General features: G+C 35.9%; 1 protein-coding gene across 1 annotated transcript in view; it reads left to right on the forward strand.

Annotated features, from left to right (window-relative positions):
- Positions 1 to 26,218, forward strand: part of SESN3 (sestrin 3) — a 59,084-nt gene that overhangs the window by 16,328 nt on the left and 16,538 nt on the right. The window contains exons 2-6 of the mRNA XM_024731266.1: positions 15,401 to 15,466; positions 18,060 to 18,257; positions 19,716 to 19,898; positions 21,934 to 22,170; positions 22,974 to 23,148. Of these exons, the coding sequence (XP_024587034.1) occupies positions 18,150 to 18,257; positions 19,716 to 19,898; positions 21,934 to 22,170; positions 22,974 to 23,148 (703 nt within the window). The 5' untranslated portion in view covers positions 15,401 to 15,466; positions 18,060 to 18,149. The remainder of the gene's footprint in view (positions 1 to 15,400; positions 15,467 to 18,059; positions 18,258 to 19,715; positions 19,899 to 21,933; positions 22,171 to 22,973; positions 23,149 to 26,218) is intronic.

Below are 26,218 nucleotides of genomic sequence, written 5' to 3' on the forward strand. Positions count from 1 at the left end.
TTGTTTATTTTAATATTGAGCTGCATGAGCTGTTTATGTATTTTGGAGATTAATCCTTTGTCCATTCATTCATTTGCAGATATTTTCTCCCATTCTGAGGGTTGTCATTTTGTCTTGATTGTAGTTTCCTTTGCTTTGCAAAAGGTTTTAAGTGTCATTAAGTCCCATTTGTTCATTTTTGTTTTTATTTCCATTACTCTAGGAGGTGGCTCAAAAAAGATCTTGCTGTGATTTATGTCAAAGAGTGTTCTGCCTATGCTTTCCTCTAAGAGTTTTATAGTGTCCAGTATTACACTAAGGTCTCTAATCCATTTTGAGTTTATTTTTGTGTATGGTGTTAGGGAGTGTTCTAATTTCATTCTCTTACATGTAGCTATCCAGTTTTCCCAGACCACTTATATTTCTAATCTCATAGCATTGTGTTCGAAAAAGATGCTTGATATGATTTCAATTTTCTTAAAGTTACCTAGGCTTGATTTGTGACCCAAGATGTGATCTATCCTGAAGAATGTTCCATGCACACTTTAGAAGAAAGTGTAATATGCTGTTTTGGGATGGAATGTCCTATAAGTATCAATTAAATCTATCTGGCCTATTGTGTCATTTAAAGCTTGTGTTTCCTTATTAATTTTCTGTCTGGATGATGTGTCCATTGGTGTAAGTGAGGTGTTAACATCTTCCACTATTATTGTGTTACTGTCGATTTCCTCTTTTATAGCTGTTAGCAGTTGCCTTATGTATTGAGGTACCCCTATGTTGGGTGCATATCTATTTATAATTGTTATATCTTCTTCTTGGATTGATCCCTTGATCATTGTGTAGTGTCCTTCTTTGTCTCTTGTAACATTCTATATTTTGAAGTCTATTTTATTTGATATGAGTATTGCTACTCCAGCTTCCTTTTGATTTCCATATTCATGGAATATCTTTTTCCATCCCCTCACTTTCAGTCTATATGTGTCCCTAGGTCTGAAGTGGGTCTCTTGTAGACAGCATATATATGGGTCTTGCATTTGCATCCATTCAGCGAGCTTGTGTCTTTTGGTTGGAGTATTTAATCCATTCACGTTTAAGGTTATTATCAATATGTATGTTCCTATTACCATTTTCTTAATTGTTATGGGTGTGTTTTTGTAGGTCCTTTTGTTCTCTTGTGTTTCCCACTTAGAGAAGTTCCTTTAACATTTGCTGTAGAGCTTGTTTGGTGGTGCTGAATTCTTTTAGCTTTTGCTTGTCTGTAAAGCTTTTGGTTTCTCCATTGAATCTGAATGAGATCCTTGCCGAGTAGGGTAATCTTGGTTGTAGGTTCTTCCCTTTCATCATTTTAAATATATTGTGCCACTCCCTTCTGGCTTGTAGATCCATTTTATTGGCATAGAGTTGCTTGTAGTAGTCTCTTATGATGCTCTGTATTTCTGCGGTGTCCGTTGTAATTTCTCCTTCTTCATTTTGAATATTATTGACTTGAGTCCTCTCCCTCTTTGTCTTGATGTGTCTGGCTAAAGTTTTATCAATCTGTTTATCTTTTCAAAGAAGCAGCTTTTAGTTTTTTTGACCTTTGCTATTGGATCATCATGTTTTCGTTGTCATTTGTCTCTAGGTACTTTTTGGTTTCCTCTTTGATTTCTTCAGTGATCTCTTAGTTATTTAGTAACGTATTGTTTAGCCTCCATGTGTTTGTGTTTTTTACGTTTCTTCCCCTGTAATTTATTTCTAATCTCATAGCATTGTGTTCGAAAAAGATGCTTGATATGATTTCAATTTTCTTAAAGTTACCTAGGCTTGATTTGTGACCCAAGATGTGATCTATCCTGAAGAATGTTCCATGCACACTTTAGAAGAAAGTGTAATATGCTGTTTTGGGATGGAATGTCCTATAAGTATCAATTAAATCTATCTGGCCTATTGTGTCATTTAAAGCTTGTGTTTCCTTATTAATTTTCTGTCTGGATGATGTGTCCATTGGTGTAAGTGAGGTGTTAACATCTTCCACTATTATTGTGTTACTGTCGATTTCCTCTTTTATAGCTGTTAGCAGTTGCCTTATGTATTGAGGTACCCCTATGTTGGGTGCATATCTATTTATAATTGTTATATCTTCTTCTTGGATTGATCCCTTGATCATTGTGTAGTGTCCTTCTTTGTCTCTTGTAACATTCTATATTTTGAAGTCTATTTTATTTGATATGAGTATTGCTACTCCAGCTTCCTTTTGATTTCCATATTCATGGAATATCTTTTTCCATCCCCTCACTTTCAGTCTATATGTGTCCCTAGGTCTGAAGTGGGTCTCTTGTAGACAGCATATATATGGGTCTTGCATTTGCATCCATTCAGCGAGCTTGTGTCTTTTGGTTGGAGTATTTAATCCATTCACGTTTAAGGTTATTATCAATATGTATGTTCCTATTACCATTTTCTTAATTGTTATGGGTGTGTTTTTGTAGGTCCTTTTGTTCTCTTGTGTTTCCCACTTAGAGAAGTTCCTTTAACATTTGCTGTAGAGCTTGTTTGGTGGTGCTGAATTCTTTTAGCTTTTGCTTGTCTGTAAAGCTTTTGGTTTCTCCATTGAATCTGAATGAGATCCTTGCCGAGTAGGGTAATCTTGGTTGTAGGTTCTTCCCTTTCATCATTTTAAATATATTGTGCCACTCCCTTCTGGCTTGTAGAGTTTCTGCTGAGAAATCAGCTGTTAACCTTATGGGAGTTCCCTTGTATGTTATTTTTCATTTTTTCCCTTGTTGCTTTCAATAACTTTTCTTTGTCTTCAATTTTTGTCAATTTGATTACTATGTGTCTCGGCATGTTTCTTCTTGGGTTTATCCTGCCTGGAACTCTGTGCTTCCTGGACTTGGGTGGCGATTTCGTTTCCCATGTTAGGGAAGTTTTCGACTATAATCTCTTCAGACGTTGTAATTTCTCCTTCTTCATTTTGAATATTATTGACTTGAGTCCTCTCCCTCTTTGTCTTGATGTGTCTGGCTAAAGTTTTATCAATCTGTTTATCTTTTCAAAGAAGCAGCTTTTAGTTTTTTTGACCTTTGCTATTGGATCATCATGTTTTCGTTGTCATTTGTCTCTAGGTACTTTTTGGTTTCCTCTTTGATTATCTCTGTTTGTTTGTTCTTTAATTCTTCTAGGTCTTTTTTAATCATTTCTTGCATCTTCTTAATTTTTGCCTCCATTCTTTTCCCCAGGTCCTAGATCATCTTCATTATCATTATTCTGAATTCTTTTCCTGGAAGGTTGCCTATCTCCACTTCTTTTAGTTGTTTTTCTCGGGTTTTATCTTGTTTCTTCATCTGATACAAAGCCCTCTTCTTTTTCATTTTATCTATCTTTCTGTGAATGTGGTTTTTCTTCCACAGGTTGCAGAATTGTAGTTCTTCTTGCTTCTGCTGTCTGCCCTCTGGTGGATGAGGCTATCTAAGAGGCTTGTACAAGCTTCCTGATGGGAGGGACTGGTGGTGGGTAGAGCTGGGTGTTGCTCAGGTGGGCAGAGCTCAGTAAAACTTTAATCCGCTTGTCTGCTGATGGGTGGGGCTGGGTTTCCTCCCTGTTGGTTGTTTGGCCTGAGGTGACTCAGCTCTGGAGCCTACCTGGCTCTTTGGTGGGGCTAATGGCGGACTCTGGGAGGGCTCACGCCAAGGAGCACTTTCCAGATCTTCTGCTGCCAGTGTTCTTGTCCCCATGGTGAGCCACAGCCACCCCCCTGTCTCCACAGGAGACCCTCCAACACTAGCAGGTAGGTCTGGTTCAGTCTCCTATGGGGTCACTGCTTCTTCCCCTGGGTCCCGATGTGCATACTAATTTGTGTATTCCCTCCAAGAGTGGTGTCTCTGTTTCCCCAAGTCCTGTCAAAGTCCTACAGTCAAATCCCGCTAGCCTTCAAAGTCTGATTCTCTAGGAATTCCTCCCTCCGTTGCCAGACCCCCAGGTTGGGAAGCCTCATGTGGGGCTCAGAACCTTCACTCCAGTGGGTGGACTTCTGTGGTATAAGTGTTCACCAGTTTGTGAGTCACCCACCCAGCAATTATGAGATTTGATTTTATTGTGATTGCGCCCCCTACCATCTCATTGCTGCTTCTCCTTTGTTTTTGGATGTGGGGTATCTTTTTTTTTTGAGTTCCAGTGCCTTCCTCTTGACGATTGTTCAGCAGTTAGTTGTGATTATGGTGCTCCCACAAGAGGGAGTGAGCACACGTCCTTCTACTCCGCCATCTTGAACCAATCTCAAACCAATGGATTTTTATGTAACAGAGTAAGAAGTTTATTGATGTGGTTTCAGATTCTACATTGCAACAAACTTAAAAGCTACTACTTATCAAGTCTTAATGTAGTATCTGTGAGGCTGGATTTTCTTCATGTTGTACAACAAACACATTGAATACAGAAGTGGATATAAGAATCCCGTTTTCTTTAATTAAGCCGGATATTTACACAAATATATAATGATGTTACTCTTCTTAGTAAATTTGTTTTGTTTTGTTTTGGAAACTGTAGTTTCAAAAACATTCATTTGTGTTAAAATGTAATGGGTTTATTCTATTTTTATTTTTAAATGAATTAATATTTAAATTTTTTCTTTGATTTAATTTCTAATGTAATAATTATTGATAGATATCACTCACATTAACAAAAGCTTTTGGGGTCAATATTTTTTAGCAATATAAAGAGGTTCTGATATCAAAAAGTTTGTGAGCCATCTACTTATATGAGCATAACAACTGGTTTTAATTCTGATTATAACAGGTTTTAAGTTTACCTGTATACACTAAAGCACAGTTTTGTAGTCCTCTGTTAATAGATTTAGGGATTGACAAAATAGAGATGAAGAAGTTTATGAGACAAATCCTATTTTCTATTCTAGGCAAAAATTAAAACACAATTGTTCCTTTCAAACTTCTATTCTTTTCAATTGTATTGAAACTGAAGTTTAATATAATTCGATGTAAAACTGAACATACTTTAATTTGCTCAGTTGTGTTCCTGGCAGGCTGTGTGAAAGGTACTTTCTCAATTTAAATGAGAGCATGAGTTCTTGTTATTTTTGACAACTCAGTGTATAAAGAAGTACTGGTTTTTCAAATGGCTAAATGCTTGTTTTGAAAATCTCTAGAAATCAATTGTATTTAATGTTTTTTTCCCTGATTCCTCTAAGCTGAGCAAGTGACCTGTATTTTGTCAATCATTGGGTTTTGAAAAACCTGGAAACTGTCCCGTCATTCTGTTTCATTAAAAAAACTTAGAGGCCTTCTGATTTTGTTACAACATGGGTGGTAGATACTAAATACAGATGTTTGACTTAAAACTCTACTTTTCCTTCATATACCAGGTAACTACATTCACAGCATATTTTTTGTTTCTCCAAAAGACTAGTAGCTATCAGCCATATACTGAGTAATATTAGAATGTTCTGTAGCCATAATTGTCTCTAATAGGAGTCTTAATTTCAAAAACTCCCAACTTTTATTTCTTTTAATCTAATTGGAACATAATTTTAATAGGTAAAGCTTTCTAAAATTAAAAGCAAGTTTTACTATTACACATTACAGACATTAAAAATTGTTTGAAGGAATTCCCTGGTGGTGCAGTGGTTAGGACTCTGCACTTCCACTGCCAGAGGCCTGGGTTCGATCCCTGGTCTTGGTGAACTAAGATCCCACAAGCCTGCGGTGCAGGCCAAAACTAACTAAACGAATAAAAATTGTTTGTATGGAAGTAAAGCACTTCTTAATACTTTTGTGGGACCTGGGGAGTGATCTTATAATTAGTGGTAGTAAAGTATATTGTCTATATGTTAATAAGGAAGCATTGAGTTAGGTAGCTATTATGAAGTTGCATTATCTCAGGTACAAGGCATAGTTCTCTTCTCATTTTCTTGGCCTTAGCCCAAAATTTTACAGCATGTTCAATGAGTATATTTTGTCATTCTGCATCTCTAAAGAAAGTGCTTAACACTTAAAAGCTTTTATAGGAGTCTTTGTTGCTCAAGATCAGTGTCATGACATGCAATATTATTACTGGTTTTTAAGAAAGTAGTACAAATTATAGGAAATGTGCAGGTCTTGCTTGTTTTAACAACATAAAAAGATAAACAAATGGAGAAAAGTGAATATTTGTCACATAGGGGGCCCAGACGGTACAAGGAAGGTAATGGATTGATGTCCAGGACTGTGGTTATTAGTTTAATTTATTGGTATTTCTCAATAAGAGTGCAGAGAATGGCCTCGAGTCCACAGGATGCTCTTCCCTGCTGAAGGAAGAGAAAAGGGATGGAAGAGCCTGTACCAGACTCCTGTCTCCTCAGTTTAACTCAACAAATGTATGAGCGTTTACTATTTTCATGTTGCTGTACTATAATGCCATAGATACCACGTTAGAAATGGATCCTGCTCTCTAAGGAGCTTACTTATGGTCCGAAGGGAGTGATAAGATAATGATATATGTTAATAGCTATAAGAGAGAAACAAAGTATGATTGTGAATCTTAAGAAGAATAGATTTAAATTACTAGAAGAGCTTGAGAGTTGGTGGGAGTGGAGGAAGACCAAAAGAGTTGGTATTTGAGCTGGGTCTTAGAGGAAGAATGGGTAGAATTTCAATAGAGATAAAAAGGGAGGACAGAGCCTCAGGAAATGCTGGTTCAGATCTATCTAAATTCCACAGGACACAGAGAAGATGTGCCATGTTAGAAATACGTATTTTTAATTTACAAGTAAACCTAACTTAATTGATTTACGCTACTCTGTGGTATTACATGGAAAGTGGAAAATGAGGTGTATTCTTTGCTACTTGCCTCTGGATGGCACTGGACTGGAGCATGATTTTAGGTTTACTTTCAGTTTAAAGGATTAGCTAATGGTGTAGTTTAAAGGCTATCCTAGGCCCATATTTGTTCTTCTTTGTAGGTTTGTGTCACTGTGTGGTTGTAGAGGGTACTTGTGGTCCTTTGTTTTTAGAAGTTTGCTATTTCATAGACAGGATGTAAATATGAAAACTTGCCTGCACTTTGAACAGGGTCACCCATGTGTTCTAATGAGTAAAATTTAAGGGATTTTGTTACTAGCCAAGGGGAAGCTCATTTAGAAACTCAAACTTTGCTCTGTGGATATTCATTTTTAATTCTTTTAGTGCTAGGATGAGGTCCATTTATCTTTGCGTACTTAATTGCATCTACTACAATAACTACTGCTGATTTCTACTAGTAATAGTAATACTCATGGCTACTGTTTCCAGAGTACTCAGTAGGTGAGTTTGTTTATCTTTAGGCCCACAAGTTAGTAAAACAAAATTTATCTAACTGTTCCTACCGAATGGCACACCAAGGTTTTTTTGGTTTTTTAGTGAGAGTTGCTTAATTCATTTCCTGCAACTCATTTTTTGAAAAGAGATTCTGTTATTCAAATGGCCACTATGTAGAACTTTCAAAAATGGACCTGAAGTTTACCTGACACCATACACCATACTAAAGTTGAAATATTCCAAGATGAACAAGGTACTGTCCCAACCCAATAGCACCTGACAGCTTAGTAGGGGAATGAGGAGGTAGGGAAATTGATAAATGCAGTATTTTAGTGGAAATGTTTTGAGATTTCAAGTTAAAAATCTTACTCAGTATGTGTTGTTGAAGAAGGCTGAAATTCATGTTATTAGTGACAAGATCTTTGCAGTGTTCCTCAAGTGACTATACCCAGTGGTGGAGCTGTTGCAGGAAGGGCTTGGTAGCCTTGGTTTTAATAGCTTGGTTAGAAGGGGAACTGAAATCTCAGGATCTTGGAGACAGGATTCCCCACTCATTAAGGGGAATTTCTAGTGCTCTTAAGAGCGTCTGCAAATTTCTGCCACACCCTACATGTGGGGCTGGGCTCCTGGTGCTCTTGGGGTCCCTATACCACTCTAGCTCCAAGGAATAGAAGAGATGTTGTGTGATTTGCAAGATTCTTGCCCTTGATGCTATTGCTGTTTTCTGCTTACCAGTCTTTTCTCACTAAATGACCTTAGATCTCAGTTAGTTATTATAATACATATCTTTATTGTATTGAAGGTCAATACATATTTTAACCTAGAGTAGGAGAAGTCACAATTTTATTAAATAGTCTTTTAGGCCATTTTGGGATGGTGGGAAGTAATGTATATTCCAGGTAATGACAGACATTTAAATTTGAGTTTACTATAAAATTAAAAATCTATTACAATTAATCTAATTTAAAACCCATCCTTTTCTCAATTAGGGATAGACAGCTTTTAGAATATCTCTGTGTTCTTTTCCATTTGCCCTTTCCTTCTGAAATATGTAATGTCATCAATTTCTATAAACCCAGTCATTATTCCTGAGATTGTCTGCTAAGGAATAAAAAGACGACATCAGCATTATTTCTTCGCATAGAGCCACCTACCCGTCTCTGCCCTTTCTGCAGTGGTTTCTGCCGAAATGGAACATCTAAAAAGAATAGAAGGAGAGTCAACAACTGTAATTTACTGTTTGTATTGATAATTGCAGTTAGCTTTCTTATGGTCACAATTAAAATTTTTATTTGGGGTATGTGTTTTATACTTAAGATATTTTGTCATTACAGTATGTTAAAAAATGTTGAAGTTATTAAACTATCTTCTAAGGATACCTTTAAAAATCTTCAAAAATTGAGGGATTAGTATGTTCAGTGGAGTCAGATTTCTGTTTTGCCAGAATTTTTAATATGTTGAACACATTTTTTTAACCTCTTAATGTCTGTATGTAAAGTTAATTATACACATTACTCTCAGTATTATTGTCTCCCGTAGATATAAATTCATAAGCAGCTTTTACATTTTAATGGATAGAATTTGTATGTTTTTTGCTTTTCCATTTTTAATGAAATAAACTGAAGAAGATAAATGTAAAAATTAAATTTAATAATTTATTTTAAAGATATTTAGTAGCTTAAATGCAGCAATTATTTCTCCTTAGCAGTTGGCCTTTTAGGGGCAAGTAATTTGCTGATTACCTCTAAAGTCTCATAATTTTAAGAATTCCTAACGTCCACGTAATTTTCTAGTGGGATTAATTTATATAAAGTGATCTAGTAAATTGCCTAGCAGTTAAGTGTCAAAATAAGCAATTTTCTAAATATAATTCATCTTTATCCTTTTAGTGTTTTGTTTTCCAGCACATAATTACTTAATAGGCATAATTTCACCTGATGAATTTCAAGCATAACTTCTTTCAGCTATAATAACACATCTGAAAAAAGAAACTTTCCTTATGTAGCATTCTTGAGATCACAACCCTTGTAAAATAATCTCTTAGGACACATGGAACTGATACATAAAAAGTATCAGTTCTTATTTTATAACTAGTTTTTCTCTTGATTAAAACTGTAGGATTTTATGGAAAAAAATTCTAAGCAAATACTGTGACTGCTGTCTAAGATATTTGAAGACAAATCACAATTAAATTTACTATTGTTTAAAATTTCTTAAATATTTTATACCCCCTTTTATTTTTAACATGAGTCAACATTTGAGAGAATTTCCTTTCTTCTTTTTAAGTTAGTGACTTGAAAGTTGTCATCACATTAAGACTCTGAAGAATGGCATCTGCCAACTTTTCTGCCATCGTCGTTAATTTGTTGGTTTTATTGGTTTGGCAGTCTTACTATCCAAATAATTTTTATATTTCTATGAAGTTACCTTAATACTTGTTTATTCTGCTTATGTTCATTCCTGAATTTTTAACCATTTTGTATCTTTGCATTATCCGAGTAGCTGAAATCAAGACTAATCAATGCTATGGAGCAGTGCTGTACCATAGAACTTTTGGCAATGATAGAAAAATCCAGCTTGGTACCCACTAGCTACATGTAGCTCTTATACACTCTAAATGTGGCTAGTGCAATCAAGACACTTAGTTTTTAACTTCTATTTAATGTTAATCAACTTAAATTTAAAGAGGCACATGTGACTAGTGGATACTGTAATGGAAAGTACAGTTTTTTAAAAATCCAGGACTTGGTTTTAGGTTTTACTTTTTCACAGAAATGAAACAAGGTTTATGATTTCAAGGTCATTGTGTAAGATTCACTAGTAAGATCAAAGTCACATATTCCCCAGGATAAGATATTAGCTTTATACTTAAGAGAGGAAAATATGGCAATATTATTCCTCAAAATTAGTGTAGCTATGGGTTATTTTCACTTCTAATATAGAACAACCCTGGAATTCTTCTATTAAGAGTAGCATCTGTTGAGAAAGTATATTACAGATGTTCCAGTTTGGGGTGTTTTATTATGCTTTAGGGAAAATTGACAGAAGAAAAATTTTAAATGAAATATTATTTTGTCTTGTACTTTGCGAGTTTTTTTTACATTTTTATTGTGTTATCTCCTCAAAAGCAAGGGCCTGGAATTGACATGATTCTCAGCTGTGAAGGGAAAATATTTCTCAGCATAAGAGACACTCTTATGGTTGAGATGGAGCTGGGGAAAGGGTAACTGAAAGATTTTGTTGGGAAAAGGCAATTATAGGATTTAGCGGCTGTTTGAATGCAGGTTCCTAGGATGGAGAGTCAAAGATAACTCTCAGAGCCAGGGTTACTGGTGTTGTGTGGTGATTTATAACTTATAGAGGAAAGTGAGGAACAACCTGTTTAGGGTAGGAGATTAGTCTGAAACATGTTGATTTTAATGTTCCAAAATGCCCCAGCAGTTCAATATGACCCAAAGCCAGATGGAAGGGCAGAGCAGAGCTAGCTCTGAGCTCAATAGCAAAGATGCAGCAGTCAGTCGCAGGGTTTGCTTGTTTTTCATATCACATGCCCTTCTCTCTCCTTAATCTGCTCCACCCTCCTCCCCCCAATATAGTGAAGCTCAACAGTTCAGTAGAGTTTTGTTTGTATCAAGAAGATGGAAGCTATGGACGAGAACGCTCACTTGAGAGAATGAATGTCAATGAAGGAAGTGCAAGGAATGTCTAGGAAGAGTGTAGAAGTGTTCAAAGAAGTCAGTGTATTGGATGGTTCAGTGTTAGGAAAGCTGAACTAGGGGAGAGTTGCCTAGCAAGAAGCAGATGTGAATTGTCCATGGAGGTGAGAAGGCCAGTGATTGCAGGGGTAGCATCTCAGCTGGGATCTGAAGAGTGTGGGCAGCTGTTGTTCAGTGGGTGTAAAGTTTCAGTTATGCCAGATGACAAAGTCCTGGACATCTGTTTTCAGTACTGTGCTGTGCACTTAACTTGTGAGGAGGGTAGAGTTCATGTTATGTGTTTTTTTACCGTAATTTTTTAAAAGGGGAAAAAAAAGTCCTTGATATCTTTTTGCAGGCTGTAATATGTGCAGACATTGAGACAAAGATTCTCAGAACTGGCTGATTTTTTTTTTTTTTCTTTTCCTGAATTGTTTCTGTCTGGATTCACTCTCAATTCGGTTGAGAGGATTTCTGCAATTACATTAAGATGCTTGGTTATGGGATTCAGTAGGTGTGACCATCAGACCAAAAACTCTGCAGAGCAGTCATTTAACATTTCAAAAAGGCATTAAAATGCCTGAAGATGTGATTAAAAGAAAATCAGATGTAGTCTCAAGCAGCGTTTCTGTGATGGTGGAACCTTCTGTGATGGAGATGCCTGCACAGGCCTGTACAGTAGGAGCCAGAGCCACGTGTGGCTGCTGGGCACTTGAAATGTGACCAGCATGATTAAGCAACTGGATTTTGAACTTTATTTAATTTTAATTAATTTAAATGTAGTCACATGTGGCTGATGGCTGCCACATAAGGCAACACAGGTCTGGAGACTTTAGAAAAGTGAATCAGGACATGAATAAAGTAGGAACCCAGTCCGTGGGCATTTTAGATTTGAAATAAAAGCTGAGGAAAGGTATTACAAGGTATTACAGGGGACCAGAACTCCAGCTTATGGTTGTAAAGGGAATCTTTTGGATATGGTGCTATCCTATTTCTTTTGTGTTTTCTTTTATCAATTTTAAAAACATACAGAAATAGAAAGTAGGTGGGGAATAAACTTTCAGGACAATGAGTTTTAAGTAGAATTTACAAGCTGCCTTGATTGTTAAAAAAATTTTTTTTCACCTTCATATAAATATGCAACACGGTCAACTGAGACAATAGTAGAGTCCTCACCAGAAAATATGCTTCTTTTACAGAAGCTGGAAGTAGGCTGATCCTTTCAATAGTGACGCCATTTTAAAAATATAACCGAAGAAGGATACATGCTGGTATAACTTTAAAATGTTAGTTTTCCCTTCTCTTCAGTGTATAAATAGGTCTCTTAGGTGAGGCCACGTCATCTATCCCCTGGGCTATTGCACTAGCTTCCCAACTAGGGTTTTGTTTTGTTTTGTTTTAGGGTGTTTTTTTGTACTTTTTTTGTTTTGTTTGTTTGTTTTGTTTTTGTTTTTGTTTTTTGTCTCTGGCCCAGGGACCACATCACTCCCAGAATTGTATTATTAAAAACACAGATCTGATCACAACTCTGCTGAAGGAATTTTACCTCAAATATGTATACAATTAAAAGTTTCAAACACATTTTTGAAGGCTGTTTTTCACTTTTGAAGTTAGTGGGTTAAGTGCACATTTTCTCAGCTGATGAAAATAGAATTGGTAAAGCATTTCCATTAGCATATTGGTAGTATGCAACAAGAACTTTAAAGATTTATAACCTAAACCCTAGTAAATCCACATCTGGGAATCTTTCTAAAGAAACCATCTTAAATACCACAAAATGTGCCCCCAAGTGTCTTTATACAAAGATATTCATCATAGCATTATTTATAATAGTGAAAACTGTATATAACTTTAATGGAAAATGACTAAGTAAATGATAATTAATAAAATGATGTCTTCCCATATCACTTTGTATATGCATCTGCTATGGACTATATCATATGATATAGTTAATGCATTTTTGCCAATCTACTCCTTTTTTGTGTCCCCACTGTGCCTAGCACATTGTGAATGCTCAGTGAATATTTGCTGAATAAATGAACAAATGAATGTTGACACAAATGAAATCGTGTCAGTTGCTTCTTATCAATTGGTTAAAATTAATAGATGTTATCTTCTTTTAAGTGCAGTTCCATTTGTGATGAAACTGTATTTCAGATTTAATTCTCTGCTATTCCAGAAAATATTTTTGTAGGCAAAATAACTATTTCAGACATTTAAAGGTAAATTCAGTTGATAAATATATCAAGTAGTGATTTTTATAAATAAATCATATTAGTAATAAATCATTCTCTTTCTCCAAAGTCCCTTTGTACACTTTTAGTTTATTTTTCTCTCCCTGTATTTTCTCTGAATTTTATGTATTTTTATGCATATAAATTAAAGCCTCCACTTATCTCCCTATTGATATTTTTCCCCTCAAACCTGTGATTTGTCCTCACAATCAGCTCCTCTGGCTGCTTTGTTTATTTGGAATGATCAGTTGTCAAGGAAATTGCTTTTCACATACTAGCACATTAGGCTATACTATATAGAGAGTATTCGAAATTTTATTTTCTATAATTTACTAAGGCTAGCAAAGGGAAGAAATCTGTTATTTTCTTTTAAATTATTTTTCCAGGTAAATCTAGATGATAGTTGATGCAGACAAGAAATACCAGTATTAGAAATTCTAAATTATTCCTTTTGACATGGAATCCTCTAATGAACTTCACCAGTAGATAGAGATCTATTTGTCATCACTTCACAAATATAGCCTAGATGCCTACTTCTTTCTGAAACATTAGCAGTTTGAGATGATTATTATTTAATATATTTATTTCAGTAGAACCCTGAAATTGTTGAAGACTGGGTGCCAAGCTCCCAAGGGCAGGGACCATATCTGTTTTGCTCGCCCTATGTCTTCAGTCTATCACAGTATCTGATTAGGTTCTCAAAGAATTGTTGAATGTCTGACTGCTTCCTAATGAAGTAAGGGATTTAAATAACTGTCTTGTGTGTGGTAGGCTCTTGGATTGTAAGGAACAAAAAAAAATTCAGGTTACCTTGTGGAGAAAAAAGAGGGAGGGGGAAGGGAGAGAAAGAAGAGATGATTAGGCTCTTCTCTTGCGAATCTGTAGAAACTCTAGTGGTTTTCCCATAGAGGCTGGTATCTGTTGATGCCACTCTGCTGCTGCTTCATTGTTTTCTCTTTGCCTCTGTTTCTGAGAGCTATTTTGTATCTCTTCTCTGTCAAATTACATTACTTTCCTATAACTCTAGTACTCTAGAATCTTACTGGTCCAGCCAGTTACCCTCAGCTCTGGGTAGAACTTTTTTCATCAAGGCACTCGTGGGCTGCAGATCAGCTTCTGTGTTGATTGGTCTAGTTGGCTGTGGCCAGGACACAAGGTCATGTGAAATAGTTATTGCCATCCTCAGATAGGAACCACCTAGAGCTGCTTCCTCATTCTAGCAGTTTCCTGAGGAGGGCTTGGTGGCAAGCTTAATATTAACACTCCTTTCCAGCAGACATCTGTTCCCATGTTCTTCAGTTTCCCGGTCTTTATAATATTTATAAACCATGGCATAGTCCCTATTTTTATGTAATGACTTTGGAGGGCTTCTATTTCAGAATCTTAGGCTATCACTTTTATTATAGAAAATTAAGTGGCCATTCCTCCTATCTCTTCTCCTGGTTAAAAAGGATTTCAAAGCCTGAGAGTTCTTCATCATGCGTACCGAGAAGGAAGTTAGTCCCTGATTGAATGGGGACACCAAAACAATTTAACAAAAAATTTAAAAACTTAAAAAAATAAACACTCAGACATACCACTGGCAATCCAGCAGTTGTTAATACTAAGTAGAATAGCAGTGGAGCAATAAGCATTGCTATAGTCTCCATTTCTTAGATTAAATTAACCTCTGCTTCTCCGAGGTTTACATGTTTCTTACTTAAAGCTTCAAAACTTTATATTAAATATGCTTATCCCTATTTTATTCAGAAAGAAGAACACAAGTCAGATCATTGCTTTGGGTAGTTGTATGTAATCCTCTTAGAATTTAACCTTTCCTTTAGCTTTCAAATTGAGGTCTAACGGTGTACTAGTATACTATTAGATATGATTTTATTATGGAGGTTGATGGTTTTCAGTCACGTCAAATATGGGCTAAAAAATCTATGGTGCTGTAGAGTGTTACTGAGGGAACTGACATTTGGGGAGCCTACTGTGTGCCCAGCACTGTGGTAGGAGCTTGTCTGTCCCATTATCTTGTTCATGCAGTGGCCATATGGGGTTTTTGTTGTTGTTGTTTGTGTTTTGCGGGGTGGGTGGGGGGAACCAAGACCTAACACTTACTCTGATTTTACATAATTCTATTTATTTATTCCATTTATTTTAGTACCTCAGCAGTCAATCTGCACCAATTTAACTTTACATAGAAAGTCATCATTAATACATAAAACTTTTCTTTTAAAAACAGGATAAAAGAATCAGAGTATCTCAACCCTTGACAAGAGGACCAAGTGCCTTTATTCCAGAGAAGGAAGTAAGTTGATGTCTTCATATACATAAAGTGTGATTTAAAAAGTAGCTTAATTATGTCAAAGAATACCTCCATTTTTTTAACATGGAAGTAAACCTGTGTTTTGCTCTTATTTCTTATTTATATGTCAGAAAACCACAGAGGTATTTTCATTTCAACTTCACTTAAAAGACTGTGCATGTGATAGTCTGCCTTATTATTTTGGAGTTAGGTAGTACTGCAAAGTTAGAATAATATAAATTTTACCATATTTGATTTCAAATATAACTTTTCTAAATAAAGCTGCTAACAATGATAAAACAATATTATTTTGAAGGTTTAAGGTTTTAAAATGGCTAGTGTTTCATGGTGATTATAGGTTACATAAATGTTAAGAAAAGACATTTTGAAATGAAAAAGTGAGTTTCCCAACTAAACCTGTTGAAGAAAACATGATATTATATCACGAGTAGTTAATCTTTTCATTTGGTTCTAAGTCTCTGGTGGGACAGAATGTCACAGAATCTCCACTCCAAGCTGCACCTTTGATGAGGGTGGGAAGTTAAGACAGTAAATGTTGAAAGAAAGGATGTAAAATGACACAAAGGAGATTATAATCAATACAAGATTTCTGTACCTATTTAATGGGTATATACCTCTATGAAAGATCACAGCAATGTTTAGGACCTGTAGATTCCTAGATGCCTCTAAGTTATACTTGGGCTAAGAAAAGTTTAAGGACCACTAAATGAGTTTTTCTCTGTTTCAAGGAGTTACTAATTCATATTAACTATGGTTACATATACTGATTTACTATTGGCTGCAAAGATATCATTTATCTTAAAGCACCAGCATTATTCTTTATTGTTCAGAAATTAGTCAACACATATTTATAGAGTACCTATTATGTTTCAGGCAACGCTTTAAAAGAAGGGATGAGTAGAGTTTGAATAATAATACATGCCAGGCCATTGCCACAGTCAGCAATTCCATCATGTTCGTTTGCCTTTTTAGTGACCTTACCATCTACATGAAACTCCAAAGTTAACAGTAATGTTTCAGGAGCTCAGTGACTGTGGCTGATCTAGGTGGTTAACATTCATTAGAGAAACTGCTGTGCTTGTCCTATTTCCCTCATAGAGCACAGGGTTGCTCTTAGCGGAGTGATTGCCTCATATATATATATAAAGACTTCCTGAAACACAGCCATTTACACAGTATGTATTTGAAGACAATCTGGTTTGCAGAAGCAGCTGCTGTTTTCAGGCTCTGTTGCATCATATGAATCTATTAATGTATTTTAGGCATCAGTTAAACAGAAGAATCTGCTGCTGGAAAACAAAACAAAAACAGCAAATATTCTGTCCCTAATTATATGTAGTTTATCTTGATCCTATCATATTTTTAACTATCATCTTGGTTCCCTGTAGTTGACAAAATGGGAGGAAATGGGCAAATGGAAATATATTTGGTTTTATAATGAGCCAAAGTGGAATTGCCTCTTTTTTACACCATTGTAATTAACATTTCCTCACAATTTATACTTTTCAAACATTACATTTCCTTTGGGATTAAATTTTCCTCAGTCAGTAGTGTCTTTGTATAATTTGTACTTATTTTCAGAAGAGACTGTGAAGCCAGCCCTGAAAAGTAAACAGAATTTCTTAAGAGCAGTGTGGATCTTTGGAAAGACCATGAGTCTGGACTTTAGGAGATTAGATTTTAGACCGGGCTGTGCTATTAAATAGCTGTATGAGTTGAATTTAATCTTGAGTCTGTTTCCTTATCTAAAATAAGGGACACATTCTTCTTAGGTCTAGAACTCTAATTCTAAAATACCAATAAATAATGAACCAATCTGAGAAATACACATCTGATGTGTATTAATTCCCACAGAGCATGGTCCTTCTAAGAGGCGCTAATAAGCTCTTAACACCTTCGGAGCCAATTCTTGGTATGACACCCGAGCTGTCATTGTTTATAAAGCTATATGTAAATAATCTATTTTTGAGAAAGCTCTTTTGATTCTCTCCAATGCAGCATGTTCATTGTAATAATTTACTTTGTTTTTAGTAATTAACATGATAGGCTCAAAATAGGAATTCTAGTGTCCTTATTAATTTTTCAATTAACACTTTCCTATAAATTATCATATTTTTCTTTGTCCCTAAAAAGGCTGCAGAAAGCTTTTTTATGTTGAATAATGAAAAAAGCAAAGGATCAGTCTGAAAATACTTGTCTTAAGATATAGTGATTAAGTATCTTCATAGGCTATTGAGATAAAATTGTAAATATATGTAATCAGATGCCAGTGCTTTTGCCTCCCCAGTTTTGCCTTATGTGCCTGGCAAAGCAGATGGGAGCTTCTTTTCTCCAATTTCATAGCTGTGTGTATAATGTTTGATAATTTGACATTTGTTGTTTAATAAATTGTGGTCCCAGAGCCAAAAATGCATGGGCTTTCTTTTTCATTTCTGTTTCTAATATGAGCAACTACATAATTTCAGTGTCTGTTAATATAAAAAGAGCATTCATTTGCTTCAATCGTGGCATAATGTATGTAAACCAAGGGTGTGTTTACAAAAATCATGATATTGTTTTGTTTCTTGATTGGAAGGTTGTCCAAGCAAACACAGTGGATGAACGTACTAACTTTCTTGTGGAAGAATACTCTACATCCGGTCGCCTGGACAACATCACCCAGGTCATGAGTCTGCACACGCAGTACCTGGAGTCCTTCCTGAGGAGCCAGTTCTACATGCTGCGCATGGACGGCCCCCTTCCTCTACCACACCGGCACTACATCGCCATCATGGTGCGCTGTGTTCACGTGACATCATCCTCACTTGGTCCCTCTCCCTCCTAGTATTATATGTGTGTGCACAGCCAAGTATAATTAGGTAGAAATAAGAACTGAAAAAGCCTGTGGACTTTTGGATCCCAAGTCCATTGGATACATTTTGAATGCTTTAAGCCACTTAATGTACTGAATGTTTCTCATTTAATTATTAGTAAAGTCATTTTCCATGTTTAATCTCTTATGATTAAAGATGCTTGTAGGGCCCAAAGTAATATCTCTAGTAGCCCACAAGTTTTGTTTTTGCTTCTGATAGCTTTGTTTTATTATTAATATAAAACAGGTTGTTTGTGCCATTTTAGTCATTCTTTACAAGATGAACATCACTAATTTGGCCAAATAAGAGCAAAGTATCAGCCAGCACCAAAGGAGGCTCTGGATAAGAGAAGAATTCTTCAGTGAACTCTTAACACTTCTAAGTTTAGTAGTTGGTACAAACTAGTTAGCTAGTTAATGTTTGGGGGGGGAGAATTATAAATTGGGATGATAGGCAGCAGGAGTAATAAGGGTAGAAGCAGTGCTACAGTTGGACTATTGCTGGAGGAAAGAAGAAGACAAGACGCAAGTGCTATATATTTGGAGAGGTTAGTGGAACGGCTGGGCTGGCAGAGTGAGCAGAGCCAGCCAAGAGTTAGTTTTTATCCAGTTTAATTTGTTTATGCTCTCACTGAAGTTTTAAACAATAAAAAAGGGCTGCATCCTGTGTTTTATTAAATGATGAACTTGACAAAGCTTACTCAGCTTAAGGTTTTGATGACAGTAAGGCCGAAAGCCAACTTAGAATGGTCACCAATGAAGAGAGAAATAAGATGTAGAAAATAGAATAAAACAATACTGTTTAACTGAGAAGCAGCCTTGAGGAAATGAGAGGTGAAAAGTCTGTTTTGCATGGATTTACCAACTTATCAAGGCTGATGCTGGCTTACGTATGAAAGAAAGGGTCAGTGAGCTTCAGTTTCACCTCGATGGGAGGATGGGCACAGATAAGGCTGATTCACAGTTATCTCAAAGGTAGTACGAGAAATACTCAAACTAGCATACATTCTGAATTAGTACAGAACAAGTTAATGAGATTTTATTGCTTTTTAGGTAGAATACAGTTGATATCATTTACCATAATGAAGTGAACAGGTATTTCCTTAACGTAAATAGAAAATGGGTTCTAGGTTGACCCGTACCACTTCTGAATGGGAAGTAATTGGCTTCTTGTGACATTAGCTTATATAAAGTATCAGCTTTATGTATTGAATCAAGAATCTATGACAGCATTGTGATGAAAGTTTTAGGAAGAGGATTTTGTAAGAAAAGAATTATTAGCTATAAAAATTAACTCTATCTCAGTGATTGGCTTAGTAATAGTAGAATAAGACCATACCATGACTATTTTATCCACTAACTTTTTTCTTTGTGTTTCAGGCTGCAGCTAGACATCAGTGTTCTTACTTAATAAACATGCATGTGGATGAATTTTTAAAGACAGGAGGTATTGCTGAGTGGTTGAATGGTTTGGAATATGTACCACAAAGACTGAAAAATCTTAATGAAATAAACAAGCTGTTAGCACACCGACCCTGGCTGATCACAAAAGAGCACATTCAGGTACTGAGTGTTTCTTTCGGGGAAAAAAAATAGTTTACTAACGATTTTCACTAAGAGTCAATTCTTTAGTTAAGTATTTTACTTAAGACTTAATTTTAAACACTTGCATATTAGGAACTTGAAAAATAAAAAAAAAATAGTGTATTAATATGTGTAGAAAAGATAAATTTAGAAAGTCAGTGGGTTTAATTTAAATGTAAATGAATATTTCTCTTCAAGTAATCAGTAATTAGCTTATACTAGTGCTTTAGCGAGTAGCTATAAGAAAAGTTGATTCCTATTTTCAAGCAGTAGATAGAACAAAGAACATGCACTAGCAGGATAAGATACCTGGGTTCTAGTCTCCTAACTTTTTTACCCACAAGTTTGTGACCTTTAGTAAGTTTACTTCTGTGGGCCTTGGTAGTTCACCCTTCTATAAAATGAGGGACCTAGATTAAATGAGTTCTAAACTCTTTTCTAGTTCTAACATTTCATAATTTTAAGATTTTGAAAAAGTGGTTTTGCAAATAAAAATGATTTGCTAACTGGTGTGTGTATGCTTACATGCTTCTAGAAACTAGAACTTAGATAAGAGAGAGAACTGTGATTGACTGAGCACTTGCCCTTCAAAAGGAGTGTCTGTGAAAGGCCTCCAGGGTGAGGTTGTTGTATAATATGCTTAGCACTGTGCTTGGCACTTGGTCACTATTCAATAAGTAGGAGTCATCATCTAAATCATTATCAGTAGAAGCCTTAGGTATTTAAAATCCCTGCTTCTAATGCATAGAAATGTCCTTGGTTTTGTTTTGTTTTGTTTTGTTTTTTCCTCATCTTGTTAGTTATTTACCCAATTAAACCAAACTTAGCTTTTGTCAATATGCATACTCTCAGACTTTCATTATCTATTGGGGATTGTTTATAAAAATATGAACAAAGTTATAGCAATTTGAACGTGTAAGGGAATGGAGATATAGTCCTGGGCTACAATATAGCCCATGCTTAATAATTGATAGAAGACAGTGGAGCCCCATGAACATTGCACTTTTCAAAAAGTTTGAAAAGCAGAGAAAAATGTATGTATACTCAGATTATATAATACTACTTATAAAAATAAAAGAAGATATGTAAAAGTTACATTAGAGTGGTAGAATATGATTGATCTTCCCTTTTTTTCCCCTGAGCTTTTGGTAATATATTAAATTTGTATGTAGTTAAATAATGGAGAGTAAGGCAAAAGCAGTTTTTTGGTTTTGGGTTTTAGCTGTGAAGTGAAACAAACGAAGGTTTTACATTTGTGGTGGGGTGGGGGGGTGAAGGCACAGCAGGACATATCCCCACACATCCACACGCACTGAGAAAGAGACAGACAGACAGATAGACAGAGATGGATGGGAGAGGATCCCTGACGGATTAACAGCTGGAATTGGTATTGGAGGGATTACTGCTTTTAATGGCTTCACTTATGATTCCATCATTCATCTGGAGGATTCAGTAAAATAACGTATAAAAAAGTGCTTTGATATTCTTTATGTCCTTTCAAACGTGAGCTAGTATTCTACAGTTTCTCTCATCTGCTATAGGTTCTTCCTCCGTCAGAGAAGATATCTAAAAGATAACTAAAAGTTAACTTACTGAATACATTTTTATGTGATTTTTAAGGTAGAGTCTCTACCTTAAAACCTTAAAATAAATGATTTTGCTAGAGAATCTTTAAAGTCCCTTCCCTACTTAAAGTAGCTTCAGTGTTCTTGGATTCTCTAAAATACCTTATTAAAATAGCATAATATGTAAAAGTGCTTTGGAAGCAGAAGTTCCATTGTATATATAAGGAATTTCAGAGAAGCCACGACATACGTCTGCTGTTAGGTTTGATAGGTTTAATGTAACATTGTTTGAGCAAAGCTGTATCTTTAATATATGAAACATTTTTAAAGGGAATTTTAAGTATTATAAATGGACATGTGAAATTTTATAGATTTTTCCATACTTTCTAAAATTGCTTTGTAGCATTGTATGATTTTCACTTTTACTCTGATTTGCTTTTTCATTTCAGAAACTTGTCAAAACCGGAGAAAATAATTGGTCTCTGCCCGAACTGGTACATGCTGTGGTCCTATTGGCACATTATCATGCTTTGGCAAGCTTTGTTTTTGGTAGTGGCATCAATCCAGAAAGAGATCCAGAAATCTCCAATGGATTCAGGCTAATATCAGTCAACAATTTCTGTGTGTGTGATCTCGCTAATGACAACAATATAGAGAATGCATCTCTAACAGGCAGCAACTTTGGGGTTAGTTTTCTTAACTGTTTTCTTTACTACTTTGCCTTTTAACTTGCTACGTTAAAAATATCTAGAGGGCTTCCCTGGTGGCGCAGTGGTTGGGAGTCCGCCTGCCAATGCTGGGCACACGGGTTCGGATCGCGGTCCGGGAGGATCCCACGTGCCACGGAGCGGCTGGACCCGTGCGCCATGGCCACTGAGCCTGCATGTCCGGAGCCTGTGCTCCTCGACGGGAGAGGCCACAACAGTGAGAGGCCCTAGTACCGCAAAAAAAATGAGCAGCCAGGAACTGCTCCAGGGAAGGGGATATAAAAAATAAAAAAAAAACCCAAATCCCAAAAAAAAAAAAAAAAAAAAATCTAGAGAATTTATCTGATTAAACAGGATATTATGTACTTGAAATATTTCATATAATTTTTATTACTGTAAAAATTTAACCTGTACCTGAAGTTCTGAATTGTCTTAAGGAAGCTTTTAAAGCAAATAGATTACAAATCATATTACAAGTCGTAAGGCTGCCTCAATTTTCAAAATAAGTGTTAATGTAATTTAATATATACCAAATTCTAGAATTCTAGATTAAATAAATCCATTCATATAAACTTTTTGTATTTATAGCTGAAGCAGAAACACTACACTTCTGAAAATGTTTGATTTTGTCATATGATTTTCTTTGGAGTTACTGGAAAACCCACTTAGGAACTTAATAACTCTGCTAGTGCCACTATGTATAAGGTGACATTGGGAGATGGAGACGTTGACTGGAACAACTCAATATTAATAACACCCAATATTATCTTCTCTGGCTCCAGATCGTCGATTCTCTAAGTGAGCTAGAGGCCTTAATGGAAAGAATGAAAAGGCTTCAAGAAGAAAGGGAAGATGAAGAGGCATCTCAGGAAGAAATGACCACTCGCTTTGAGAAGGAGAAGAAAGAAAGTCTTTTTGTGGTCTCTGGAGATACTTTTCATTCATTTCCTCATTCAGGTGCTTTTTTATTTCACTGTCTTTGCCTTTTAGTTGTTCTTAGAACCCTGACAGACCACCTTCCGTATTTTCCATATGGATATGTCCAAACGGTTTTACTACCACATTCCTTTAATTTAGTTCTCCTCTACCTGACCCTGATGCCATTGCTTCCCCTCTTATGTTGGTGTGTCTTTGAATATATTTCAGATTCAGTTGAGAGGTACTTCAGTTTTGTAGTTCATATTCTATCCTGAATACAATTTTTTTTCAGAGCAGACCAGTTGCTTATAAGGTTAGATAGGAATATTTAATCCATCCTACTTTTGTAATTTTTTTTAACGATAAGTAAAATTCTGTTTCGACAGATGTAACTTGTAGGAAATATCTCTGCCTTTTTTGTGGGTGGGGAGTTATGTGGGAGGATTGTTCTCACGCTGCCACTTTTTTCCAGATTAGTTCTAAAATTATACTGCACTTGCATTTGCATTTCTTTGGAGAAACCTTTGGAATTTTATAAAAATATATTATTTAGGTCATTTTCTTAGATTAAATTTGGAGGAATTCATTCTGTATTAAAAGCTAGGCTTCTGGGCTTCCCTGGTGGCGCAGTGGTTGAGAGTCCGCCTGCCAATGCAGGGGACACAGGTTCATGCCCCGGTCCGCGAAGATCCCACATGCCGCGGAGCGGCTGGGCCCATGAGCCATGGCCGCTGAGCCTGCTCGTCCGGAGCCTGTGCTCCAAAACGGGAGAGGCCACAGCAGTGAGAGGCCCGCGTACCGCAAAAAAAAAAAAAACAAAAAAAACAAAACAAAACAAAAAAAAAAAAGCTAGGCTTCTTTGCTCTAGTCTTAAGAACACACTTTTTTCCTAATACTCTGAGAGACTTTGAAATAGGAGGGAAACTTTCCAATTATGACTAAAAAAGATATTGAACACCACATAGTAAATGTTATTAAAATAGCATAGACTCAATAGACTTTGAAAGCTTAAACCCTTCAAAGTCATCAATCTACATAACTTTATTTTTAGAGTTCCCTTGGTTTAAAAGAGGGTTTCAAAATGACTAGTCATAAAGCTAGTCAGTCTCATAAATCCTGAGGGTAATTGATTTGGCCATGACTTGTTTGTCAAATATAGCATTGACCAATAGCTCTCAGAAGTTTTACCAGGAAGAACAAGAACCCCTTTTATCATTTCCCCAATGATTTTTTTTAATGAAAGATTTTATCTACCAAACTAAGTATATTTAGTAATAATTTCTCAGAGCTTCTAATGAGCAGGAAATGCCAAATATAAAGAAGCTTATTGTTTTGGTTATTGATTTACTATTCATACTACAAACATTTATTGTACCCTATGTAATCTCAGCAGGGTGGTAGGTACTAAGCTTTCCAGGCTAAATAAGGCATGATTCCTGCCCTCTGGGGGGGGGGGGGCTCTCATTGCTAGTGGGAGAGAAAGAAATAATTACAATACATGGCAGAATGTGAAGGGTATATGGACCCAGTCGTGGTGGGGGAGGAGTGTGGACAGAAGGGGTCCTAGAGGAAGACTTCCTCCAGCTGCTTGGCTCAAAGCTAAATCTTAGAGACTTGAGTGCAAGGGAGTCTGACAGTGGCTGGGGGATGGGGAGTTGGTGGTGAACAACATACCTGCCTGAGCCAAGGCACGGTGGTAAGGAAACAGGATGCTGGGTGCAGAAGCAAGTGGTTCTGCATTAGGACGGAACTCACGAGCTAGGTAATGTGAGGAGGAAGCTGATTAGGTAGGTAGAGGCCTTATCATGATGACCTTTCTAACCTTAAAGAGCAAGTAACCTGCCCTATTTTGGACATGTTGAGTTGCGATGTCTCTAAAGCTTCCAGTCTGGAGACATCTCGTACAGTGCTTCTCAACCTTTAATGTGCACTTGAGTCACTGAGGAATCTTGTTGAAATGCAGATTTCTATTTGGTCCATCTGTGCCAGGACCTGAGAAGCCTCATTTCTATCACGTCTCCAAGTGATGCCCATGCTGCTGGTCAGCAAACCACACTCGGAGCAGCAAGTGTTGAGCAGGAGAGGGTTTTAAGCTCAAGATAAAGTTTTGGAAGTTATCAGCATATATTTGGGAGTTAAAATCAAAAGCGTTGTTTATAAAAATCATCCAGGGAAAACAAATGGGACAAAGGAAAGTAATGAGCCTTCTAGGTAAACCAGTATTTTAAAATGTAATTGTATTAAGGTTAGTAATATCTATTCACTTTTAGACATTAATTTTTGTGTGTATGTATGAAAAATTTTAATATACCCCTCTTTATAACTGAAATAGTAAGTAGACAAAAATCCAGAGAGTATTTAAACTTATTTAGCACACTTTAGCTAATGGATATATATAAAACACTATATCCCAATCTGCAACATATAGCATTTTTTCAAGTGCACATAGAAAATTTCCCAATGTCAACCATATACTGTTAATAAAACAAATATCAACAACTTTTGAGATTAAAATTTCATGGAGCATAACTTTTGACTGTAATGGAAGTCAGCTAGAAATCAGTAACAAAAATAACTGGAAACTTCTCAAGTGTTTAAAAATTAAGCAGTATACTTCTAAATAGCACAGAGTGAAAGAAAAAGTTACAATGGTTAGAAAATACTTGGAGCTGAATAGCGGTGAAACATGGCATAGACATTAATTTTTTAAAGCTTCTCGGAGACCATTAGAGCTTAAAGGACATATAAATGTTTTATTTCTTTTAGGTTTCTTTTTTTAGTATTGAAAATATATTTTACCTTCTTGGACCCTTGAGCAAGGACTTCTAGCTTCTATAGTGAATTTTGACTAGCAAGTCTTAGACCCTAGCCAAAAATTATGTTCTGGTTTTAACAGAAAAGGCTGCATCATTTATAAATTATTCAAGGAAATAAATTGTTTCATTATTAACTCTTCACCATTCCCAGTACTAAATTTGCTAGTCACACAAAGATAACAGAAAAATGACTCAGTATGTGGCTAATTGAGTTATTTTTATAGACTTACTATGTTTTAAAATGGAAATAGAAATTTATTTTTCCCTATAACAAGTTTCTTGGTTTGATCAGT

This window comes from Neophocaena asiaeorientalis, unplaced genomic scaffold (genome assembly GCF_003031525.2).
Source record: "Neophocaena asiaeorientalis asiaeorientalis breed wild unplaced genomic scaffold, Neophocaena_asiaeorientalis_V1.1 scaffold143, whole genome shotgun sequence".
NCBI lineage: Eukaryota > Metazoa > Chordata > Mammalia > Artiodactyla > Phocoenidae > Neophocaena > Neophocaena asiaeorientalis.